The 27441-nt window shown below is 42.1% G+C and overlaps 1 protein-coding gene across 1 annotated transcript in view; it reads right to left on the bottom strand.

Moving 5' to 3' along the window:
• The window catches only part of LOC111958671 (replication protein A 70 kDa DNA-binding subunit), a 56244-nt gene extending 30788 nt beyond the window's left edge, over window positions 1–25456 (bottom strand). Inside the window, exons 1-13 of the mRNA XM_070436707.1 lie at window positions 25325–25456; window positions 25069–25119; window positions 24735–24813; window positions 23268–23376; window positions 22972–23060; window positions 22747–22818; window positions 19563–19692; window positions 19109–19211; window positions 18948–19016; window positions 18435–18627; window positions 9596–9732; window positions 7708–7856; window positions 742–809 (exon numbers count right to left, since the gene is read on the bottom strand). Coding sequence (XP_070292808.1) covers window positions 742–809; window positions 7708–7856; window positions 9596–9732; window positions 18435–18627; window positions 18948–19016; window positions 19109–19211; window positions 19563–19692; window positions 22747–22818; window positions 22972–23060; window positions 23268–23376; window positions 24735–24813; window positions 25069–25119; window positions 25325–25357 — 1282 coding nt within the window. The 5' untranslated portion in view covers window positions 25358–25456. The remainder of the gene's footprint in view (window positions 1–741; window positions 810–7707; window positions 7857–9595; window positions 9733–18434; window positions 18628–18947; window positions 19017–19108; window positions 19212–19562; window positions 19693–22746; window positions 22819–22971; window positions 23061–23267; window positions 23377–24734; window positions 24814–25068; window positions 25120–25324) is intronic.
• Between the last annotated feature and the right edge of the window lie 1985 nt (window positions 25457–27441).

Raw genomic sequence — 27441 nt, forward strand, 5'->3', positions numbered from 1 at the left:
TGAGGGCTTTGTTAGGCGTGATTGTAAGGCAGGTTCACCAGACAAAACAGCAGACAACAACGTCGGCTTTGGGACAAAACAGACATCGCTGGACCAGACGAGCTGGGTAAACTAGTGCTTCTTCTGGTGACGGAAGTCACGGTTTTTTTTGTCTCACAGTTGAGGGTGGTGGTGGAACTCGCTGTGTTTATTCATGGTACATAAATATTTTCGACGGTGAAGTTGTAACGGTTTAAGCTGAGGGCTGTGCTACTGGAAGTGTGATTGAGTGTATGGACAGGTGAGAGGGATATCCGTGTTCATGGGTCTGGGCAGGACGTGTGTCACCATGGCTATTATTGAGCGCGATAAGTCGGCAAGTATGGGCTTGTTGGTCCATTAGGCAGGCAGCTTCAGGCATGTGCGTTTACAGGGTGAAAGACATCCTTCGCTTTACCCGTCATATAGTGAGATACCCGGCAACACTGATCTTTCGCATGCGAGTATTCAGGCGCACTATCATGTAGCATGACCCTCAGCATGACCAATGCCACCAGCCATACTGCTCCATGTCTGTGCCCCGGTGATTTCCTGAACAGGAATGTCAGAAATGGTTCCAGGCAAAAGAGCCGGACGGCCGCATCCCGATTGAGCAGAGTCGGAACTTGTTGGACCGAGGGTGTAGGGCTATGGGCCATTCCCCTAACAAAAGTCTGGGAACTTGCAGGTGCTTGGATCTGGAAAAGTGTGGTAAATTCTCACCAGCAGAACTGGCAAATCTGGTGCAAGTCCCCATGAGGAAGAGATGCTCAATGCGTACGTTATCGCAGCTGGTGGCCACACAGAGTACAGGACTGTTCTTATATGGAACCCCCGCTCTTGTGTTTGCAGGGGACACTCAGTATTCCAATTTCTGGTTCAGTTCAATTAGTCTGATGGACGCACTTGTTCAGGTTTATGTCTCGTTGTTGAATCTTGTTTGTGTTCATATACAAATATTGTACACATGTTAAGTTTGCTGAATAATGAAATAAGTTGGACCAGTGACAGGACGTTTCTTTTTTGCTGAGTTGACATGACTGTGGAAGAACGGGTTTAATTGACTAGATTTAAGCTAGTAATTATTTAGATTTGCTTATGATTCAGAGGGTAAGTAAATAAATTCATGGTTATGAAAGCATACTTTTTAATGCTAAATATGAGGCCCAAGAGAGCATGTAACCAAAGTTGCAGAAAGCAGAGGGTAAAAAGCGAGCACCAGTTTGAGTAAGAGGAAACCCTTAATTAATCTGTCTAAATTCATCTTTAGCATTTCAATTATGTAGGGGCTAAGACAGTTGCCGCCTCGCAAAAATTTACTGGCATGCACCAGATGAAATCGCAATGTGAAAATGCTCTCCATAAGAAAAATTCAATGTTTCTTTCATGGCACAGTAGTTCAATATTCCCAATTTCTCCCCCAAAAAGAACACAAATTATCATATGGCAAATCTGTAGACGTTCATTTCAAAGAACAAGAAGGGAAATCATATAATATATATTAATTATGGAGTCTTAGAACAAATCAGGAGCTCAGGATAATTGCTGCCATGTGGACTAGCATTCTTGTTTGAGGAAATGAAAACATTTTCTCTCCACTAAGATTAATTGATTGAACATAAAAGGGATAGCAATGTTTTTTTCCAGTACAGACATCAGTGGGATAGGGCTGAGGCGGGAACCCTGATCAACTGGCATTGGCTCACTACTTTTGACCATGGCCCATAGGACTCCGGTCAAAAGTAGTGGACTATAAAAGGAATAAGGTGCCATTTGGGACACATCCTGTCTGTTTGTAGTGTGTAAGGGAGATCCGATGACTCAGTGACTGCAGGAAAACACAGAACAGAAAGAGGGAGAGTAGCCAAGTATCACTAAGTGCGCAATGGCAATAGGACAAGAGGAAAGGAACAAGAGTAAGAATGACAAGATGAAGTGACAGACAGAGACACAGTTGTCCAGACAGCTAGGGGAGGAAAGAGAGAGAGAAGAGAGGTAAGAATGACAAGATGAAGTGACAGACAGAGACACAGTTGTCCAGACAGCTAGGGGAGGAAAGAGAGAGAGAAGAGAGGGAAGAACGAGAGAAGAGGGAGAGCAGGAGCCACTCCAGATGTGTCTGTGTAGCCTGTGATGCCATCTAATGGACAAAGGCTGCTACGGTATGCACCGGATGGCTCAGTAGGGAAACATTTCACGTTTGCTTATGAAACAAATTAGCACAAAATTAGAGAAACAAATTAGATTTTATTTTATGTGGATTTTATCTAAATCCTCCCAAATAGCAACTGAGCAGTCAAGGCATTTTCAGGGTATGTTACTTGATACTGGGGAAGAGCAGGGTAATTGACTAGACTAAGCTATAATTAAGTAGATGTGGTTTATGATAAGGTAAATAAATTATCGTTATGAATCATTTAAATGCCTAAATAATGCCTACTAAATGAGCATGCACCAAAGTTGCAAAAAGGAGAGGAAAAAACAGCACCAGTTGAGTAAGGAACACTTTAATTAATCTAGCTAAATTAATCTTTAAGCATTTAAATTATGCAATAGAGTGGGGCTAAGACAGTGCCCTAAATTACTGCACCACCACAGGAATCACATTGGATGCTGTCTATAAAGACTAATCCATGTTTCTTTCATGCACAATAGTTCATATTCCCAATTCTCCCCAAAAAAGAACAGATTTCATGGCAATCTGTAAAGTCTATTTCAAAGACAAGGGAATCATATATATATATTATTATGGAGCTCAGAACCAAATCAAGGCTCAAGATAATTGCTGCGTAGTGTGGCATTCTTGTTTGAGGAAATTAAAACAGTTTCCCTCTATAAGATTAATTAGTCTGACATTAAAAAGGGAGAGCGGCGGTAATTTTTTAAATTCAGTCCAGCACACACAGGGATAGGCTGAGCAGAACCACTGCATGGGTTTCAGTCAACATCTTACCCCGGGTGGGATAGATAGATACGGAAATCCCAAGAGTTTGCAGCAAAAATGATCAAATTAAGACACCTACACTTTGCAAAACAATGTTTTCAAGAGCTTGGTTCTGACAAAAGGCGCACAGTTTGCCTTTGTTCTTAAGTTGTAAAAAGCTCTGGGTTTTCTATGCTTGCAAGATGAAACGATCACATAAAAGACCTCATTTGTGGACAGATCGGTTACATCCCAAATGGAATCCTATTCCCTATAGAGTGCACTACTTTTGAGCAGAGCCCCATGGACCACTACATTTGGAATAGGGTGAAATATGCTATGCAGACTCAGACTGCTAAAAGCATGGCTCACTGATGATCAACATCCTTCTCTCCCAGAGTACTGAAAGTACTCAACAAGCACTGATGTGCTAGGCCTAAAATCACTAAATCATTCACTACTAACCTAGTTTTAAATAAACATATTGCTCCGTACTCTACTTGAAAAGCAAAAATAAATTGTCTCGCTACAACTTTTTACTTCCTTACAATACGTGAGAGTCTTCCATATTTAGACAGTAGACCGTCATGTACAGTAGGGCTGGAATTACCAGGGACCTCACGATACGATATTATCACGATACTTAGGTGCTGATACGATATGGATTGTGATTCTCTATGTATTTCGATTCAATACAGGGCGGCAGGTAGCCTATTGTTAGAGCTTTGGGCTAGTAACCAAAGTTTGCTGGATCGAATCCCCGAGCTGAATTAGTAAAAATCTGTTTTTCTGCACCTGAACAAGGCAGTTAAACCACTTTCCCCGGTAGGCCATCATTGTAAATAAGAATTTGTTCTTGACTGATCAACCTAGCTATATAATAAGTTAAATAAAAATAAACTGCGATTTGAGGTCTCAAAAACATATTGCTCACTATATGTCTGCTGCAGAGACAAGAGCGCATGACAAAATTAGTTTTGATCAGTCAGGAAAATAAAAGTGCTGAAAACATGTTGGCTCATTATTTAAAAAGACAGATTACAAGCTATGAAGGAAAAATACTGATGTTTTGGTGCAGGTACAGCAGACTAGTGGTAGCTAACACTACCTACATTAGCAAAAAAAGCTATACTTTGAGTCAATCGATACATACACTGAACAAAAATATACACAGAAAAGATTTGACTGAGTTACAGCTTATAGAAGGAAATCAGTCACATGAAATATATTAATTAGGCACTAATCTATGGATTTCACATGACTGGGCAGGGGCGCAGCCATGAGAAGTCCCCAACACAAGGTGCACCTGTGTAATGATCATGCTGTTTAATCAGCATCTTGATATTCCACACCTGTCAGGTGGATGGATTATCTTGGTAAAGGAGAAATGCTCACCAACAGGGATGTAAACAACGTTGTGCACAAAATCTGAAAGAAATACGCTTTTTGTGCATATGGAAAAGTTTCCGGGTCTTTTATTTCAGCTCATGAAAAATGTGACTAATAARTTACATGTTGCGTTTATATTTTTGTTCAGTATAATATCAACCCAAAATATTAGAAATGTGCTGTTTGGGTCACTGCCACACGCAAAACAGAAGTGTTATATAGGACTTAGTGCACCACTGTCTGAGAGACTAATGGCTGAGGTCAGGACTCATATGAGCAACCGCTGAACGGTTTGCTTAATTGATGGATGCCTGCGAACCTGCAGGAACCCACTGGTCCTTGAGGACCTGCATCATCCCATGGCAGCTAGGCTCTGCACTGGAYAACATATCAACACTTAGCCTCGTTATCTCTGGCTGTCCATGTGAGAAGTGACTGAGTGTCTGCATCCCAAATGGCACCCTATTCCCTATGTAGTAGACTACTATCGACCAGGMCCCATAAGGTTCTGGTCAAAAGTAGTGCACTATATAGGGAARAGGGCGTCATTGAGACACATCCGAGAAAGTGAAGGAAGCTCCCACAGCTCAGAGGGTGTGGGAGTGGAACACCTGCGTTGTTGAAGTGAGCAGGTGGAAGATTCACGTTGTCTCTCCACTACATCCACATCATTATCCAATGCCATATTGGTAAACAAGCTWTACGATATAATGCAAAATGCTTGAGACAGGCTACCACTCAGACAATGGTCGAGAAGCATGTAACACTCCTACCACATTATGTTTGGAGAATGACCTCTTTGTAATGACCAAATATCATTCAAAATACCCAACTGGTCCTAATTCTGTAAAGAAATCACCCCAGCCAAGACACCCAGTGAAGTGGCAGAAATGAGGATATTGTGTTGACTTGCCACCCCTCTCTCCCTCCTGCTATGTAGTCACATTTCACMTCTCTCATTATGCAGACCAAGGKTTCTGATCCGCRCAAAAATAATTACAGCGGCCCAACTTTTTTTCAAGGCACAGGAAAGTGGAATTTGAGCACATGTCAAGACACACGGGACGTGCCAGAATATAAATTGGAATTGTTATTGGGTCCTTTTCCCTTTCATTCCTCAGCCTCCTTTCATCTTATTTCCCTGTGGAGTGTGGGGCCGGTGTTGCTGTTGGAAGGTAAATAAAATAAAGCACCTTGGGTGAGAATCGATTGGATCTCCACTTTTGAGACATTTTGCCTTCAATTTCTGACTGGGAGGCCTGGTCTGTTGTCAGAGTGGAGCAGAAGAGGAGAGGATGTAGAAGATGGAGGGACAGATCAATCAAGGTGCCAGAAAGCTGAGGTGAAGGTTAAATAGGAGCAATGATTGTCCCTTCAGTCCCTATGATCACCCCACCTCCTCCATCAATCCCTTTGAATTACAAGATTCAATTTTATGCTTCTAACCAGCCATTAACAAGACATGGCTTTGATATCAATTTAACTTCTCTAGGATAGGGGGCAGCATTTTCACATTTGGATGAAAAGCGTGCCCAGAGTAAACTGCCTCGTACTCAGTCCCAGATATATTGGATAGAAAACGCTCWGAAGTTTCTAAAACTGTTTGAATWATGTCTGTGASTATAACAMAACTTATTTYGCAGGCYAAACCCRGAGGACAAACCATTCAGATTTTTRTTTTTTTMAGGTCACTCTTTTCAATGGGTTTTCATTGGAAATCCAGATTTCTAAGGGACCTTCCTGCAGTTCCTATCGCTTCCACTGGATGTCAACAGTCTTTAGTCATTTCCTTTGAGAAATGAAGAAGTAGCCATGTTCAGAATGAGGCTCCAGTGAAGTGGACTGTTTGTTAGAGGTGCGTGACCAGAAAGCATGCTACACATTGTTTTCCTCCGGTATTGAACACAGATCATCCAGTCTTCAATTTTATTGATTATTTACGTWAKAAAATACCTAAAGTTMRATTACAAAAGTAGTTTGAAATGTTTGGACAAAGCTTACAGGTAACTTTTGAGATATTTTGTAGTCACGTTGTGCAAGTTGGAACCAGTGTTTTTCTGGATCAAACGCGCCAAATAAATGGACATTTTGGATATATGTCGACGGAATTAATCGAACAAAAGGACCATTTGTGATGTTTATGGGACATATTGGAGTGCCAACAGAAGAAGCTCGTCAAAGGTAAGGCATGAATTATATCTTTATTTTTGCGTTTTGTGTCGCGCCGGGAGGGTTGAAATATGATGGTCTGTGATTGTTAGCTGGGGTCTTATCCTCAGATAATAGCATTGTTTGCTTTCGCCCTAAAGCATTTTTGAAATCTGACACGTTGGCTGGATTCACAACAAGTGTAGCTTCAATTTGGTATATTGAATGTGTGATTTCATGAAAGTTAAATTTTTATAGTAATTTATTTGAATTTGGCGCTCTGCATTCACTGGATGTTGGCCAGGTGGGACYCTACCTTCCCACATATCCCAGAGAGGTTAAACACAAAACTGCTGCCTAGCTTCCAAACTAGATATGGGATTGGAAAAGCTGAGTATTTATTTTGGGATATGGTAGAGTGAATAACATTATTTAGGTAATGAATAACGGGAATTGGCAAGACAATGCAAAGAAAAGATGAAAGCATGAGTCATAGTAACTGTTTTGCCATTGCTTTGCTGGAGCAGCCAATAGGGGATCTTCAAGGGATAACAGAGGGGCCTGTTCCTCTGTGTATGCCATCTTAAACCACTGCATGTGGATGTGCTACCAACTACRTCTTTACCCAAATAACTACTCACATACTAACTAAATCTGTGCCTACATTCACTATATTTTTWCCAATAAAATATATGCTTTAGGTTTACTTACAAATATTTTTTCAATGTAGTTGTTATTGTCATTAATATGAAATATTTATGTTCTGCCCATCAACATGCTAAAAACACAAATGCTCCCAACACCACAATCAAACTCTGTGGTCTGGAGAGCTGCACCCGTTATTTGTTGCTTCTTTGAAGGGCAGATTAGAAGGAGAAAAAAGGCATTTTCCGCAGATAAAGAATGATTTGCATTCATATGTAACGCTTAATTGAAGTCACCTCCTCCCACATCTTCACTAATGGAGGTAGGCTAATCTTGACGAACCAAGCTGGAGCACACACCCTCTCAGAGTTTGGGGATCTGATATTTAACATTCAAATTCCTTTAAGTCCTTTAGAATTCTCTCAGCGGTGGAGCAGAGGATGTGAGAGATTCACTCCAGGTCTTCGAACCAAAAATATGACCTAATAGCAGCACCATACATATACAAGAACAGCCTGGGTAACACAGTTAGAGGCCTTTAGCACCTAAAGCTATGTGGCTCCAGACAAGAGAGAGACACTTACCAGCCCCGCAGCTTGTATGCCTCAGGGATGTCGGGGTTGACCATGACGGTGCTGCTGAACGAAGCAGACAGAGATCTTCCCCCATAGTCCGACAGCTTGGCCCCTTTGATGGCCAAGATGGGCTGCCCAGAGCCATCAAAGTTCTCTGCCTGCAAATAGAACAGATAGGTTGACTGAGGATACCAACAAGATAAACCTTATGRGCAAAACTACATGGCAAAATGTATGTGGACAGCCATTCAAATTTGTGGATTTGGCTATTTCAGCCACACCCGTTGCTGACAGGTGTATAAAATCGTGCACACKGCCATGCAATCTRCATAGACAAACATTGTCAGTAGAATGGCCTTARTGAAGAGCTCAGTGACTTTCAACGTGGCACCGTCATTGGATGCCACCATTCCAACAAGTRAGTTCKTCAAATTTCMGCCCTGCTAGAGCTGCCCCAGRCAACTGTAAGTGCTGTTAGTGTGAAGTGGAAATGTCTAGGAGCAACAATGGCTCAGCGACAAAGTGGTAGGCCACACAAGCTCACAAAACGGACCACCGCGTGCTGAAGCGCGTAAAAAAATACACACAAAAAAAAGCGCCTGTCCTTGCAACACTCACAAGCAAGTTCAAAACTGCCTCGAAGCAATGTCAGCACAAAAACGGTCCGTCTGGAGCTTRATGAAATGGGTTTCCATGGCCGAGCAGCCGCACACAAGCCTAAGATCGCTATGCCAAGCYTCGGCTGGAGTGGTGTAAAGCTTCTCTGGAGTGAAAACACATTCTCTGGTGTTGAATCACGCTTCACCATCTGGCAGTCCAACTGACAAATCTTGGTTTGGCGGATTCCAGAACAACCTGCACCAATACATAGTGCCAACTGTAAAGTTTGGTGGAGGAGGAATGTTTTGGGGCTATTTTTCATGGTTTGAGCTAGGCCCCTTATCCCTTCACTGGAATTATCTTAATTCTACAGCATAAAATGACATTCTAGACGATTCTGTGCGTATAACTTTGTGGCAAGTTTGGGGAAGGCCCTTTTCTGTTTCAGCACGACAATGCCCCCGTGCACAAAGCGAGGTCCATACAGAAATGGTTTGTCAAGACCGGTGTAGAAGAACTTGACCTTACTAATGCTCGTGGCTAAACGGCGTACCTTTAGCAATTTTCCAACATCTAGTGGAAAGCCTTCCCAGAAGAGTGGAGGCTGTTATAACAGCAAAGGGGGGGAAACCAACTGCATATTAATGACCTTGATTTTGGAATGAGATGTTCGACGAGCAGCTGTCCACATACACTACATGGCCAAAAGTATCAGCAGTGGGAAAGAAAGAAAAAGTGAAAAATATTAAATGCAATTCTGTATTTACTAAAGCTTATTGTTCTTTATGAACTATACATGTTGTGTACCTCTGCAAGACCCCTGGATAGGGGATATCTGCAGAACAAACAAAGAGGGAACATTGTGTTGTAGTTGTTAGAATGAAAGAAATGTTGGCAAACTAAGCATAGCCACGGCTACGTATAAAATCAYCTGCTGGAGCTGGGTTCTTTCATCACAATGTGACATGGTATTTACTCAGTGACTTCAACCACATCAGCTTCTATTAAACCCACAGAGAGAGAGCCCACTGCTCAAATCTCCTCTGCCTATTCAAATTGCTTAACAGACATTTCCAAACACAGGGAGGCATACAGCTCACAACACCTTTTCAATTACTGTACCCCTTCCTGGGACACTGGCTGACAGGACACAAATCATGAAGGTGCTTCAGCATGTCACCCAGCATTAGAGAAAGTGACTTTCATCCTCTCTTTATCCAGCAGGACTGTCCCCTTGTGTCCAAACGCATATAGACCATCTATATGGCTGTGCTTGTGTCTTTCCCCCAGTCCTCACCTCCTCTCCCCACAGGGTGACCTCCACCAGTTTACCAGACTGGTCCATCAGGTTGAGCGTCCTCTTGGAGACCTCACGGTTGTTCTTGGTGGTGAGGCGGGTCACGTCAGCCACACTCTTACACACTCCAATCACATCTGGAAAACACACACGGTCAACTCATTAGCACAGTAGACTATGAGCAGCATTAAATCAAATCAAATCAAATTTATTAAGTCACATACACATGGTTAGCAGATGTTAATGCGAGTGTAGCGAAATGCTTGTGCTTCTAGTTCCGACAATGCAGTAATAACAACAAGTAATCTAACCTAACAATTCCACAATATTACCTTATACACACACACAAGTGTAAAGGGATAAAGAATATGTACATAAAGATATATGAATGAGTGGTGGTACAGAACGGCATGGCAAGATGCAGTAGATGGTATAGAGTACGGTATATACATATGAGATGAGTACTGTAGGATATGTAAACATAAAGTGGCATAGTTTAAAGTGGCTAGTGGTACATGTATTACATAAAGATGGCAAGATGCAGTAGATGAAATAGAGTACAGTATATACATATGAGATGGGTAATGTAGGGTATGTAAACATTATATTAAGTGGCATTGTTTAAAGTGGCTAGTGGTACATTTTTACATAATTTCCATCAATTCCCATTTTTAAAGTGGCTGGAGTTGAGTCAGTATGTTGGCAGCGGCCGCTAAATGTTAGTGGTGGCTGTTTAACAGTCTGATGGCCTTGAGATAGAAGCTGTTTTTCAGTCTCTATGGAGTTCTCCATTACTATGGAGAACCTTGAGTGACCCAGGAGAAAACACAGCCACTTATATTATAAGTATTGATCACGTATGTGGAATGTCCATAGATAGTTGAATGCATTTTAAACACAGGTGACATCATGAGTAGAGTAGACTACGGTCTCGTTTGAGGTCAAATTCCACCCCATTGAAGTCAGACACACTGACTGATCTAAAAGTCACTATACGTCCTAAATAATTATCCTCATGGGGCAGCAGGTAGCCTAGCGGTTAAGAGCGTTGGGCCAGTAACCAAAAGGTCACTGGTTTAATTCCCCGAGCCAACTACGTGAAAAATCTGTCGATGTGCCCTTGAGCAAGGCACTTAACCCTAATTGCTCCTGTAAGTAACTCTGGATGGAAGCTCAAATATAAATCATTTATAGATCAGTCAGTGTGATGCTCTCTAACACAGCCGCTCATCAGTCTCTCCCAGCCTGACGGATGTAGCCTATTCATTGTTTATTTTATCACGGTCTGATTTTTTATTTAATTTAWTTTTTTTACATGAACTGAAAGCAGTCAACTCTTTATGTACTCTAAACAGAATTCGGTGTATTTTTGTAGAACCCTTATAGGGGAAGTGTAAACAAAATTACAAAGTGATAAATAATATCACTTTGAAGTAACAGAACAACAACTTGCGTTACGGATGTGAAGGAAAAAGGAGAGTCATTTTTGGGAAAACAGACACATAGGAAAAAGTCTGAATCTCGAAGTCTTACGGTAAAATATAAAAACAGACACTTTGAAAYGAAGGCTTGGCTACACAAAAAAACAATGATGAAAATATTAACATCATCATATATACAGTACCAGTCAAACGTTTGGACACCTACATCGAGTTTCTTGATTTTGACTATTTTCTACATTGTAGAATAATAGTGAAGACAACAAAACTATGGAATAACACATATGGAATCATGTAGGAGTGAAAAATAGTGTCAAATCAAAATATATTTGAGATTCTTCAAAGCAGCCACCCTTTACCTTGACAGCTTTGCACACTCTTGGCATTCCCTCAACCAGAATCACCTGGAATACTTATCCAACAGTCTTGAAGGAGTTCCCACATATGCTGAGCACTTGTTGGCTGCTTTTCCTTCACTCTGCGGTCAAACTCATCCCAAACCATCGCAATTGGGTTGAGGTCATCTGATGCAACACTCCATCACTCTCCTTCTTGGTCAAATTGCCCTTACACAGCCTGGAGGTGTGTTGGGTCATTGTCCTGTTTAAAAACAAATGATAGTCCCACTAAGTGCAAACCAGATGGGATGGCGTATCGCTGCAGAGTACTGTGGACGCCATGCTGGTTAAATGTGCCTTGAATTCTAAATAAATCACTGACAGTTTCACCAGCAAAGCACGCRCACACCACCACACCTCCTCGCTTCACGGTGGGAACCACATACGCGGAGATCATCCGTTCACCTACTCCACATCTCACAAAGACATAGTGGTTGGAACCAAAAATCTCTAATTTGGATTTATCAGACCAAATGACAGATTTCCACCGGTCTAATGTCCATTGCTGGTGTTTCTTGGCACAAGCAAGGCTCTTCTTATTGGTGTCCTTGAGTAGTGGTTTCTTTGCAGAAATTCAACTATGAAGGCCTGATTTCACGCAGTCTCCTCRAAACAGTTGATGTTGAGATATCTCTGTTACTTGAACTCGGTGAAACATTTATTTGGGCTGCAATTTCTGAGGCTGCTAATTCAAATGAGCAGCAGAGGTAACTTTGGGTCTTCCTTTCCTGTGGCGGTCCTCATGAGAACCAGTTTCATCATACCGCTTGATGGTTTTTGCTACATCATTGATATACAGTGGGGTGAAACCCACGAGGTGAGATCTTGCATGGAGCCCCAGACCGATTTTCTAATAATTGCGCCAACAGTTGTTGCCTTCTCACCAAACTGCTTGCCTATTGTCCTGTAGCCCATCCCAGCCTTGTGTAGGTCTACAATTTTATCCCTGATGTCCTTACACAGCTCTCTGGTCTGGCCATTGTGGAGAGGTTGGAGTCTGTTTGATTGAGTGTGTGGACAGGTGTCTTTTATACAGGTAACTATTTCAAACAGGTGCAGTTAATCCAGGTAATGAGTGGAACAGGAGGGCTTCTTAAAGAAAACTAACAGGTCTGTGAGCCGGAATTCTTACTGGTTGGTAGGTGATCAAATACTTATGTCATGCCATAGAAAATGCAAATTAATTACTTAAAAATCATACAATGTGATTTTCTGGATTTTTGTTTTAGATTCCGTGTCTCACAGTTGAAGTGTACCTACGATAAAAATTACAGACCTCTACATGCTTTGTAAGTAGGAAAACCTGCAAAATCGGCAGTGTATCAAATACTTGTTCTCCCCATTGTATACAGAGAAAAGAGTCAGCCCGAGATTTAAACCCTGTGGCACCCCCATAGAGACTGCTAGAGGTCCGGACAACAGGCCCTCCAACTTGACACACTGAACTCTGTCTGAGAAGTAGTTGGTGAACCAGGCGAGGCAATCATTTGAGAAACCAAGGCTGTTGAGTCTGCCGATAAGAATGCAGTGATTGACAGAGTTGAAAGCCTTGGCCAGTTCGATAAAGACTGCTGCACAGTACTGTCTTTTATCGATGGACCTTGAGCGTGGCTGATGACCCATGACCAGCTCGGAAACCAGATTGCATAGTGGAGAAGGTACAGTGGGATTCAAAATGGTCGGTYATCTGTTAACTTGGCTTTCGAAGACTTTAGAAAGGCAGAGCAGYATGYATATAGGTCTGTAAGAGTTTGGGTCTAGCCCAGCTGATGTGTAGCGGTCCAGATTTTGCAGCGCTTTCAGAACATCAGCTATCTGGATTTGGGTGAAAGAGAAGCAGGGGGGGCTTGGGAAAGTTGCTGCGGTGGGGGGTGCAGAGCTGTTGGCCGGGGTAGGGGTAGCCAGGTGGAATAGATGGCCGGCCGTAGAAAAATGCTTATTCTCGATCACCGTAGATTTATCGACTGCACTTGACCGAACTTTCAAAGTTCTTGTAATTTTCCGGAATGACTGACCCTCATGTCTTAAAGTAATGATGGACTGTCATTTGTCTTTGCTTATTTGAGCTGTTCTTGACATAATGTGGACTCACTCTTCTACCAAATAGGGCCATCTTCTATATACCACCCCTACCTTGTCACAACACAACTGATTGGCTCAAACGCARGAAGGAAAGAAATTCCAKAAATTAACTTTTAACAAGGCACACCTGTTAATTGAAATGCATTCCAGGTGACTATCTCATGAAGCTGGTTGAGATAATGCTAAGAGAGTGTAAAGCTGTCATCAAGGCAAAAGAGTGGCTATTTGAAGTATAAAATATATTTTGATTTGTTTAACCGGTTTTTGGTTACTACACGTGTGTAATTTCATAGTTTTTATGTCTTACATACAATTATACTCAAAACATCTACAATAACTTTTCTTCAAAAACATTACGATGTGACACTTCCTGCCCAAAACAGCGTTCTATCTTAGCACTCAATGGACTAAAATGTGTTTGATATTGTTTTATTAACCTTCCGACTCGATCAGAAACACAGCCATTGCCAAAAGCTATGAAATCTGATTGACTAAAAAACTTTTTTTTTTTTTACTTTGTATCCTACATTATAGTAACAATAACACTACATTTGGAAAACAAAGGCCAACTGTAGTCTGTACTTCAAAATACACACATTCAAGATAAATATGAAAGTAGTTTAATTAGGAATTAGTTTTTTCATGCTCAGGTTGACGGTACTATGTAATTGCCCACCACAAGTGCTTGAAAAGACCTTGACCAACTATCTATGGAATAAGTCAGAGACAAACACCCATTCGAAATAAATCACATTTCCACATATAAATATTGATCGTGTGTGATTCTCCTGGGTCACTCAAGGTCCTACAGTTCTCCACAACACATTCATTCAGGGAAATGGGGCAATTTATCCTGTTCAGATTAAGTGTGAGGTCACTGCCTATTCAGCAWCTCCTGGTCACATGGCACATGCATTACTAATGTTTTTCATGATGTATGTATAGGAATGGGAAACAAAAATAAAACAAAATCGACGTTGCTGCTAATTTATCCTGAGTATAGATTCATGTTAACCTGCTTCTATCAGGGTGAGCTGATGCATAGCCATGTATCCCTGCCAGGGGGCCAAAGCTAATGAGATGTTATCAGTGACATTACAAATTTATGSCTGCGTCCCAAATGGTTCCTGGATTCTTCCGATGGCATTGAGTACACCACATCAGTCATTGGCTTCATCAATAAGTGCYCGTTTACAGGCAACATCCTCACTGAGCTAAAGCGTAGAGCTYCCGCTTTCAAGGAGCGGGACTCTAACCCGGACGCTTATAACAAATCCCGCTATACTCTCCGACCAACCATCAAACAGGGAAAGCGTCAATACAGGACTAGGGATGAAACGGTTACTGGTTTCACGATAAAATTCCCTACGATTAGTATTACCGTTTCAAATTTGAATTATCATTAAAACCGTGTTTGATTACCACGGTTTGAAAAACTCACGGTAAATACTATCCAGCATCAACCAAAATTAGCAACAGTCTGACGCAGGCGCAGCATGGAACTTAGGTTWTGTTGTGTGTGAAAACATGGCGGAYGGCAGTGACAGCGCTCGGGAGATTTTTCAGCCTTCCAAGAGGACCACATCTGAAGTGTGGTCGTATTTTGGGTTTTACAAGACTGCGGAGGGAAACTTAATCGAAGATGGTCACCCCGTCTGCAGAACACGCAAAAACATAAATAATAATCGCTGCGAAAGGGGGCAAAACTTCCCACTACTTTATAGCGAATGCAAGGCAAGTTAACTTTTAGCTCAATGCATGAAGTGGGGACTTCGAAACGGGGGYAAATGTCATGGTTTGTCTGTCTAACTTGCTAATAGCTTGTCAATAACGTAAACTGAAGCTTTCAGTGTTACCTACTCTTGTAAAAACACTACACGTTGTTCTGCTGCTGTATGCAGACTATTCGCCCATTGCACACGATAACACGTTATGTAGTTTAGTCACCCAACCAACATATTTTGTTCATTTAAAATCCGACAGACGTCGACTTGGTTGTAAGTACTCCAACGAGAGAAACACTATAGTAAGTAAAATTGTTGTGCTCATTGCAATTACTATCACTGTCTTCTTAAGACTAAATTGCATTTATGTAAATTGTGCATGGGGTCATTGCATATACTCAAATGCAACACAGAAGATGTGAATAATAATAAAACATTTGCTATTCCCTTGTTAGGCAAACCCAGTGCTGCTACCTGTCCCTCCTCGTCTACAGTTGTCAGACACTGAGCAAGCATTTAAAAAGGCAGGCTGCTTATGCACCCACATCAAAAAATGTCAAGACCTCACTGCAGCCCTTTCATATATCATTGCAAAGGACATGTCATTTCAAATTGTTGAGGCCTGGCTTTCTGAGGCTGATGGTTGCCGTGCCTCACTACAAAGTGAGTGCTGCTAATTGCATTTGTTGTTTGTTTATTTGCTTACTTAAGGTTGTGTTCATTTAAACCTGCACGAGGGAAACTTCTCATGGCCACATGGTGCCATCTTTAATGTTAATATTTTAATGATTTGGCACACAAAAAGTGCATAGTGCTGCTAACTGTATTTGTTGGTTTTCAATATAAAACTTGGTGACATGATTTCAGTGTGTGTATCAGTACTTTATGAACATCTCCAGCACATTTTAACAATACTGCGATAATACTGATAACTGTGATCATGTCACTATAATCGTGATATGAAATGTTCATACCGTTTCATCTCCATACAGGACTAAGATTGAATCCTACTACACTGGCTCCGATGCTCGTCGGATGTGGCAGGGTTTGCAAAATATTATGGACTACAAAAGGGAAGCACAGCCGCGAGCTGCACAGTGACACGAGCCTACCAGTCGAGCTAAATGACTTCTATGCACACTTCGAGGCAAGCAACACTGAAACATGCGTGAGACCACAAGATGTTCCATACGACTGTGTGACTACGCTCTCCGTAGCCAATGTGAGTAAGACCTTCAAAAACAGGTCAACATTCACAAGGCCAGAGGATTACCAGGACGTGTACTCCGAGCATGTGCTYACCAACTAGCAAGTGTCTTCCCTGACATTTTCAACCTCTCCCTGACCGAGTCTGTAATACCAACATTTTTCAAGCAGACCACTATAGTCCCTGTGCCCAAGAACACCAAGAACCTGCCTAAATGACTACTGGCCCATACCACTCATARCTGTAGTCATGAAATGCTTTGAAAGGCTGGTCATGGCTCACATCAACACCATTATAGCAGAAACCCTAGACCCACTACAATTTACATACCGCCCCAACCGTTACTGCCCTCCAGACTGCCCTTTCCCACCTGGACAAATGGAACACCTATGTGAGAAGGATGCTCATTGACTACAGCTCAGCGTTCAACACCATAGTGCCCTCAAAGCTCATCACTAAGCTAAGGACCCTGGGACTAAACACCTCCCTCTGCAACTGGATCCTGGACTTCCTGACGGGCCGCCCCCAGGTGCTAAGGGTAAGTAACAACACATCTGCCACGCTGACCCTCAACATGGAGGCCCCTCAGGGGTGCCTCCTGTACTCCCTGTCCACACATGACTGCATGGCCAAGCAAGACTCCAACACCATCATTAAGTTTGCTGACAACACAACAGTGGTAGYCCTGATCACCGACAATGATGGGACAGCCTACAGGGAGAAGATCAGAGAACTGGCAGTGTGGTGCCAGGATAACAACCTCTCCCTCAACGTGATCAAGGGGGGGATGATCGTCAACTACAGGAAAAGGAGGGCCGAACACGCCCCCATTCTCATCGACGGGGCTGTAGTGTAGCTGGTTGAGAGCTTCAAGTTCCTTGGTGTCCACATCACCAACYAACTGTCATGCTCCAAACACAACAAGACACTTGTGAAGAGGGCACAACAACAACTATTCCCCCTCAGGAGATTGAAAAGATTTGGCATGGGTCCTCAGTTCCTCAAAAAGTTCTACAGCTGCACCATCGAGAGCACCCTGACTGGTTGCATTACCGCCCTGGTATGGCAACTGCTCAGCCTCCGACCGCAAGGCACTAGAGGGTAGTGCGTACGGCCCAGTACATCACTGGGGCCAAGCATCCTGCCATCTAGGACCTCTATACCAGGTGGTGTCAGAGGAAGGACCTAAAAATTGCCAAAGACTCCAGTCACAGACTGTTCTCTCTGCTACTGCARGGCAAACGGTACCGGAGTGCCAAGTCTAGGTCTTAGGTTCCCCTAAGCCATAAAACTCCTGAACAGCAAACCAAATGACTACCCGGACTATTTGCATTYACACCCCCCCCCATTTGTACACTGCTGCTACTCTGTTTATTATCACTTTACCTCTACCTACATGTACATATTACCTCAACTAACCTGTGCCCCTGCACCCTATATAGTAGTGCACTATTTGGGAATAGGGTGTCATTTGGGAGCTGCCTATTCTCTCTGCCATCTTAATTKATTCGGTCTTTGTTAGGTTACAACTAATTTAAGCATGATTAAGAAGAGATCTTCAACATCACAGGGCTGGCTGGGCTGACGCCTGCTATTACCATRATTACAACTAGGGATGAGTCCAAACGGCATCCTATTCTCTACATAGGGCACTACTTATGACCGCAGCCATATAGGTCACAGGTAGTGCACTGCCATTTGGGATGCTGGCTATGGTTTCTTATTCTCCCTCCTCTCCTCACCGGGCTCCGCCATAAGGCCCAAAGTCAATCTGCGCCACAAGCCACTACTGTCATCAGCATTATTAATAACTTTTATCCCTGCTCTCATAATTACCTAATCCACCCCAGCACAACCCTCTGCTGCCGTAGCATCCATCCCTATGATAGAAAAATAATAAGCTAAGTCTGTTGTTAATGACGGTTATCACGCCCCGCCAGCCCTGCCTGGACCACCCTTCCCCTTTGTTCCTCCCTTGCTACACCTTACCCAAAATGGCGTCCTTTTCTCGGGCCTCCAGGTCAGCGATGGAGACGAAGTTGCACTGCACCATGGGAACGTCCTGGGTGTCCTCACAGGGGATGATAGTGGACTCTCCATTTAGGGTCATCTCATAGTCATTCTTCAGGGACGAGTACTGCTTGTTGGCGATCTTCAGTGATCCCTTGGAGATGTAGAACACCTGGACATGAATAAAAGGAGGTTTAATTCTAAAGTAGATTTGGGCACAGGATTCATTTCAGCTGAATATTGATGTTGGAGCTAAATCAAGCCTGGCAGAGGATCTGTAGCAGAGGATCATTTTGCTACTGTCCTTTGACTCAATTTGGAGAGAATCATTCATCATCTCATTACACCAAATCATATCAAATTCAGAACATTGTACAAATCAAAAAGTATTGGCAATAGCACATTGAGATTAATTACTCAGTTGACCCAAATCTGTGAAAATGACAAGCATATGGTGGATAAGCATCCTTAATAGGAGGCAGTTCCACTCACCTTGCCAGTCTCGATGATGCTGTAGAACTTGTCCACCTCCTGGGTAAAGGCAGTCACTCTGATCTCTCCCTGCATCAACACACAACACAGTCAGCAACGGACTAGCTCCACACGATCCAATACAGCAACGTGAGAAAATGCAAACAGAAAGGGTTACTCACACTCTCATCCACAATCTCCATAGAGAACAGCTTGCCGTCCCCACGAGAGTTGCTCCAGGTGCGGATGCCGCTCTTGTTGGTGACACGGGCTCGGATGGTCCACCTGACAGAAAATAACCAATGTTTATGTTGCTGTTGGATGGACCTCTATTCCTTGAAAATACCTTGACCAACTATCTATGGAATAAATCACAAAAAACATCCCCAAATACAAAATCAAACGGTCATTATTCCATTCTAAGACTAAAGAGTATGGTACAACAGGATTATCATGACTTAAGAATAAACATTTGGGCAAGAGATCATGTTGTTTGACATGTTCGCCAAAGTGATAGGCTGCGTCCCAAAAGGCACCCATTCCCTATATAGTGCACTACTTTAAAGTAGTACACTATACTGAGAATACAGTGCTATTTGGGACGCAACCATAGACGGGTATAAGAAGACTACTCACTTTGACTGGTAGGGGTTGAGGCTGGCGATGGGCACGACTTTGGAGGATCCCCCAGGAGTGCTGGGCATTGCAGACGGAGGCATGGCCTTCTTCCCCCCAAACTCTCTGCTGGGACCTTTGTTCATGGTGCCTTATGATAGATAGGGAAATGAGAGAACAGAGGAGCTATTGGTGCACATAAAGAGCAGTGAGAGTGGCAAACAACAAAATAGACATCCATAACTTATCAGGGCTGAATTAAACAAACTCCCTGATCACTGTAATTCTCCCTTCATGAGAGTAGTCTCACATAACAGAAAAACTTAAAAATCAGGAAGAGTAGCCGATTTATTGCGGTAGATTTGGGAGAGTAGGAGAGAGGAGGCAACCCCCCAAGACCAACTAAGTTGTGAGTCTGTGAGATGGTGTTTTAGTGAGAGATGATTCATGTATCACAGACTCAAAGCAGACAGAAGTGTGAAATAACAAACCAAAGCTGCTCTTCCCACAGGAGATTGGTGCATACGGCCTGACTGAGGGCTCTGTTTGGACAAGCGCTAACTGCACATTTGATTTGTGTGCGTCTCACACTGTGGATTACAGTTCAAAGTGTCAACTTTGCCAACAACTGCATTTCTAGTAATTAAGCCCCCAGATCCAGCAGCACAACTGAACAACAACTGTGCTGATGAGGAGGATGAAGCTCACCATCAATACTTCAATTCCCTAACACCAGTTTAGTGTGATGAATACCTATGACCCAGACCATAAGATAAGCTCCTAAAGTCATAGATTTGGCTAAGAGTTCATCTGTCATGGTTCACAAAATGCCCTATGATACTGTAGGTTAGCACTAAGAAACCCTTCCTTTAGCCATGCATATTTTCATGAAATCCCTGCTTAAACACTGATTAGAAATGTTTGTCACGAGAGATGATTAACATTTATTTAGTTAACTGCACCCTTCTTCTTTTAGCTATTTAGTGAGAATATGTATTAAAAATAATAATAATTTAAAAGCGAAATTCAAGTAGAATAACTAAATACACAGTACCAGTCTGATGTTTAGATGTTTGGACACACCTACTCATTCAAGGGTTTTTCTTTCTTTATACTATTTTCTACATTGTAGAATAATAGCGAAGACATCAAAACTATTAAATAACACATATGGAATCATGTATTAACCACAAAAAAGTTTCACAAATATACTTTTGTTTTTCTTATTATGGCAAGAACAGCTCAAATAAGCAAAGAGAAATGACAGTCCGTCATTACTTTATGACATGAAAGTCAGTCAATCCGGAACATTTCAAGAACTTTGAAAGTTTCTTCAAGTGCAGTCGCAAAAACCATCAAGCACTCTGATGACACTGGCTCTAATGAGGACCGCCACAGGAAAGGAAGACCCAGAGTTACCTCTGCTGCAGAGGATAAGTTCATTAGAGTTACCAGCCTCAGAAATTGCAGTCCAAATAAATGCTTCACAGAGTTCAAGTAACAGACATCTCAACATCAACTGTTCAGAGACTGTGTGAAAATCAGACCTACGTGGTCAAAATGCTGCAAAGAAACCGCTACTAAAAGGACACCAATAAGAAGAGACATTGGACCGGTGGAAATCTGTCCTTTGGTCTGATGAGATTATTGATCTTTGTGAGACACGGAGTAGGTTTACAGATGATCTCTGCATGTGTGGTTCCCACCGTGAAGAATGGAGGAGGTGGTAGTGTGGGGGTGCTTTGTTGGTGACACTGTCAGTGATATATTTAGAATTCAAGGCAAACGTAACCAGCACGGCTACCACAGCATTCTGCAGTGATATGTGTTCCCATCTGGTTTGTGCCTAGTGGGAATATCATTTGTTTTTCAACAGTACAATGACCCAAAACACACCTCCAGGCTGTGTAAGGGCTATTTGACCAAGAAGGAGAGTGATGGAGTGCTGCATCAGATGACCTGACATCCACAAATCACCTGACCTCAAGCCAATTAAGATGGTTTAGAATGAGTTGGACCACAGAGTGAAGGAAAAGCAGCCAACAGGTGCTCAGCATGTGGGAACTCCTTCAAGACTGTTGGAAAAGTATTCCAAGTGAAGCTGGTTGAGAGAATGCCAAGAGTGTGCAAAGTTGTCAAGGTAAAGGGTGGCTACTTTGAAGAACCTAAAATATATTTTGATTTGTTTAACACTTTTTTGGTTACTTCATGATTCCATGTGTGTTATTTACAAGGTAGAAAATAGTAATAAAGAAAAACCCTTGAATGAGTTGGTGTGTACAAACGTTTGACTGGTACTGTAAGTATATTTTGGAATCAATGTCAGTAGCATGTTATCGCTCATGGCATGATTACCATTTTAATCCAGTACTAATTGCTTAGCTAATTACTTGATGAAAAGTGAACTGTCGAAGTTAAGATTAAGTTAGTCCCGTGTAGCTCAGTTGATAGAGCATGGCGCATGCACCAGGGTTGTGGGTTCGATTCCCACGCGGGACCCATATGAAAAAAGTATGAAAATGTATGCACTGTAAGTTGCTCTGAATAAGAGTGTCTGCAAAATGACAAATGTAAGGAGCTGAAACTTATACAAGTCAATAGTACTGTATATTCAGATCATATCCAATTCAAAACCAGATTTATAGTCTGACTGATGAGCACATCTGGACTACTGGAAATAACCAGTGTGACGTACAGATGGTTCACCAGCAGCATGTATGTTTTATACATTCTCTCTAAGACTGATTTTAACACCGTAGTTGCAACAAAGAGGAGACAGAATATAGACCTATTATTTTGTGTTTAACAGAATCACATTGGTCAACCACCATCTTAGTAAGATCAGTAGAACGTTACAGATGACAATATACCCAAGAGGCAAATGTTTTTTAGCTAAGCATTCTGACAAAAAAAAGTAGAAGTGTCATATGTTCAGTAGAGCTGAGGATTTTAACCAAGATTTGTCCATTTTGCATAAATGTTGCCATCTACCAGAAACAAATGAATTACCTATTACCTATCCAATAACCTACATTGAAGTGTTTCAACCTTCGAACCCACTAGGAATAAATATAGCTGCAAAACATTCGGAATTGATCTTGAGAATACAGTCCATTAATGACCCAATCTCTCAATTAAAATCCTGCTACAGGATGTGAAAAGGCATTAGATTTAAAAGCACAGTGGGTGATCTGGAATTGTTTACCATAATTTCCATTCTGGGACTGCAGGGGGTGGACTGAGGGATTGGGGGCTGACTGTGGGGCTTTACTCTGACCTGCAAGGGAGGTGAGGGAGTGAAAGGTAAAAACTCAAGTAAGCTGCACATTCAACATTGTAGGTTATATGCATGTCTGGATTCAAACATTTGTTCATCTTCACTCCCCCTAAGCCTTATGATATGGTGATGGAGTATGGGATGAAGACTCGCCTTCCACGTAAGGCGTGGGCTCTCCGATCTTTCCAGCCACCTCATCAGCAGACTTCACCACCTCCATGTCTAATATGACCACCACACGCCTGAACAGAAGAACAGCAATAAACAGATGAACAATTGCATTGTAAATTATATTCCAAAGACTAAACACATGGTTGATATTCAAACAACAAAAAGTGTGTATGTGCATATCCATTGTGTGTCCATACTGACAGCTCTTAAAGTTTAAAAATGGAAAGAAAAGGGTTTGTCATTCTGTAGGAAAACATCAAAAGACAGAAGCACCATACCGTCCATCCTTTAAGACATTGGTCACGTTCCTCTTCAGCTGACAGATACAGTTTGGGGCGAGTCGGTTGTCCTCAGCCATTGGGTTCAGTTGGGTGGAGAGCATGAACGCTACAGGAGGGATTGGGAGACGATAGGAGAGATGTTAGGGACAAGACAGACCAACAAGCACATGGGCAGTGCAGTAAACATGTTAGTAAACATGGAACAGAGCCCAGTTTAGTCTGGGATGAGGATCAATTTAGATCCCAAAAATATGTTTCTAAATATGTCTTAAAATATTTAAAAAAATTCATGACTTTGTATGGTATCACAACACTTCTTAAACTTTGTCAAATTAAAAGGAAGAAATTGATTATTTTTCTTTGATTTCCAACTCTCTATTAATTTTACTGAATCCTGACTACCTCCTGCTGGTCAGCCCCAGGAAATCCACAGTATAAAACATATCCACAGCATAAATAACACATCCACAGCATAAAACACATCCACAGCATAAAACACATCCACAGCATAAAACACATCCACAGCATAAAACACATCCACAGCATAAAACACATCCACAGCATAAAACACTCCAAAGTGCCCCGTTGCTTAGGTCAGATATTTACCTTGATATTTTCTGGGTGAGACTATGGAGAAGGACTAAAACAACTTTTAATTTGCCCTGTTGTCTTTTTAGTCTACCTCCTGTGTAATTCGGATTACGACTATTGCACGCAATATGGATTTAAAACAATGGGGTGCAGTTTCTCAAAAGCTTAATTTGGCAGGTCTAACATCTCCATTATGAATATCCTTGACTTTTAATTTACATGGATACCTTGAGCATCCTGACTGGTTGCATCACCGCTTGGTATGGCAACTGCTCAGCAACTGAACGCAAGGCGCTACAGAAGGTAGTGCATACGGCCCAGTACATCACTGGGGCCAAGCTTCCAGCCATCCAGGACCTCTATACCAGGCAGTGTCAGAGGAAGGCCCTAAAAATTGTCAAAGACTCCAGACACCCTGTTCTCTCGGCTACCACACGGCAAGCGGTACCAGAGCACCAAGTCTAGGTCCAAGAGGCTTCTAAACAGCTTCTACTCCCAAGCCATAAGACTCCTGAACATCTAATCAAATGACTACCCGGACTATTTGCATTCACCCCTCTATTTTGTTTAAAACACTGCTGCTTCTCGCTGTTTATTAACTATGCATAGTCACTTTACCCCACCTATATTACCTAAATTTGATATTTACTGTTTGTGTGTGTGTGCAAGAATAATACAGTTGTAACCCTGCATTAACTTAAAATACTGCCATATATTATCCAAATATTACACTTTTGTTTTCTTTACATGCCACTACTACAAAGCAATGCTATGCATTTGCTACCTGTCATGGTCACCTGCCTCGTGCCATACAACCATTTCTGTGTGTACTTTGAACAGGTGGTGGAGTGGATTTTGAATAGTTCTACTCACAGGACATTGAGTGCTGTCCATCACTCATCATCAGACGAAAGCGGGCTGGTCCACTGCCTCCATCAATTTTACGGATGTTCTGAAAGAACATGAATACAGGAGTGTGGTCGAAATCATATGGGCCAATTTCGACAAATCTAGCAGTGGTCCAAATCCGTATTACCATCTTGGTGAATATCCTTGACTTAAATGTTGGTCTCTAAAACATGGGTCGATACTGTCCAAGTTAGCTAGCTAGCTGTTGACCAGGCCAGTAGCCATTCTTCTACAGTTGGCCTACAGTAACTTGGCCAACTAATTCGCTACTTCCACAAGAACATACACTCATACTTACCACTAATTGAAGAATGGGGTTTGGTAAATCATTAGAGCCTTTGGTTAGATCCTGTTGAAAAAGCAGAAAACAGCTTGAGACAGATGGCAAATATATCTAGTTAGCTAGCATTGTGGATGGCTGGCTAGCTAACTCAACAAAACATTCAGCAGCAGCACTCCGTGTAACGTTAGTCCCTGTCCGAAAACCATCTTTCTCGATGCTAGGTAAACTTTGTTTACATGCTTTCTGGGATGTCATAAAATGCCCCACCTACCTCTATCGCTCCCATTGTCAGCATGTTAGTCATGTTGAGGCTGAGTTTATAGCTATGTAGAGTGAAAATGTACGTTTTAAAGCGAACTCGGAGAGGACAATCTCACTTCTACAGTGACAGTGCTTCCTCCGTTTTGTGTCTGTGGCGCCAAATGTATCCCTAAACGCGCGAACTGTTCATAACGTCATCGCGTAATTTACTGCTAAGCCTTCCGGTTTCTCTTATAGATCTAGGATCAGTTTACACTCGCTAAACCCACCTTTAGCAGCAGGGGGTAAAACGTGAAACTGACCTTAGACCAGGTTGCCGAGCCAACGTGCCTCTATGGAACGTGCGTTTGGTTAAACGTGAAAATAAAAAAAGTGTTTTATATAGTCGGCGTTACAATGTCTAAAATTGCTTTATAAGAAGACACAAAATAACTGTTGTATGAATAGCTGCTCCTTTTATTAGATGTCCTGCAAATCCTGCAACATTTATGAACAACATTTATTATCTTTTTTTTTACATTTATGAACAACATCTTTGTTGAAGAAAAACGGACGGATTTAAAGGCGATTCGTGGTCAGTCTGACCTCTGCATTGGCTATGCAGTATTTACTGTGATACGGTTCTGCATAAGTCAGGGAATTCCTACTTCTTACGCATTGCGGACAACGCAGAGCGCGTGATTATCTTTTTCCCAACGCACTTAAGCCAAAACCACGCCCCGTTATTCAGAGGGGCGGTCTACAACGCTTTCCAAGTCCGGAAGTGAACATCACGTAGCGCGAAATTTCAGTCACTGATTAATAATGTTTGCCGTTTTATTTCAAGATTGAGCGACTTTAACAATTTTATAGAAATGATTTGCTAATAAATATTTGACAAATTATAAATAATAAGCATGTGCTTTTACCTGATAATAGACTACTAATGATAATATAACAACTTTACATACCGAGCTAGTAACATTAACTAGCCTAGGTTAACTTAGCTGACCTTCAATTGAGGGAATTCAGCAGAGTTCTCTGAGACATTTTTACAACTCATTGAAACTTTGAAAATAAATACATGGGCAAATGTGGTGTTGTGTGTTCGTCCATGTCTCTCAACAGGCTGTGAGGCAAAAGCTGCCGTGAGCCAACAAACGCTAGCCAATGGAAGCGTAGTAGACCTGCCCTCTGAATAACGAGGCGTGGTTTTGGCTTAACTGCGTTGGGAAAAGGAAAAACGTGCCCAGGGGCCTGTTGCACAAAAGTAGAATTAAGACATCCGGGATAAATGACTCAGCTGAGCTCAATGAAGCCAAAACATGTGCGTCCAGGCTTAATTGGTTGCACAAAGACCAAGCCAGGATGAGCAGACACGGATTCATTAAGCCAGGTGAAACCAATCCTGGATAGGTGCGCGCTCACGGCTCACTCAAATAGACCCCGCCACAGATCACAGATTAACTGATTTACCATGGCAACTAGAGCCGCGTACTTTTCCCCGTCGGAAGCACAAATCCTCATGGAGGCATACGAGGAGGTAAAATATATAATTAAGGACAACAACCGCCCAGTGATAAAAGCAAAGAGAAAAAGCGTGGCAAAGTATTGCAGACCGCCTGAATGGTAAGTAGTGCACAATTACACACTCACGCCTCGCTGAAACATCACAAACAATTCAAATATTTAATTCACATCTCCAAAAATGCAGTTTGTACTTAATTATGAAACGGTTACATTTTTAATTGAAATGCACTGCAGATATGAGTGAAATTGTGTAAAGTAACTCCATCACACTGTATAAAGATGATTACATTTTTTGATATTTTTACTGAAAACAAGACAAAAATACCAAGTAATTTTTTGCAGTGTGACTCCATTAAATGTGTGTGTGTGTGTGTGTGTGTGTGGTGTTGTTGTGTTGTGGTGGTGTGTGTGTGTGCGTTGTTGTGTGTGTTGTGTTGTTGGTGTTGTTGTGTGTTGTGGGTGTGTGTGTGTGTTGTGTGTGTGGTTGTGTGTGGTGTTAGATTAACATGAACGGGCCAAAACGACATGGCAGCAGGTCAAAATCAAATACAAGAACATTCTGCAGAATGGTATGGTCCCTGACTAATATTAACAAAGCACAAGCATATATTGTACCCA

Source organism: Salvelinus sp. IW2-2015, linkage group LG4p, assembly GCF_002910315.2.
Source record: "Salvelinus sp. IW2-2015 linkage group LG4p, ASM291031v2, whole genome shotgun sequence".
Lineage (NCBI taxonomy): Eukaryota > Metazoa > Chordata > Actinopteri > Salmoniformes > Salmonidae > Salvelinus > Salvelinus sp. IW2-2015.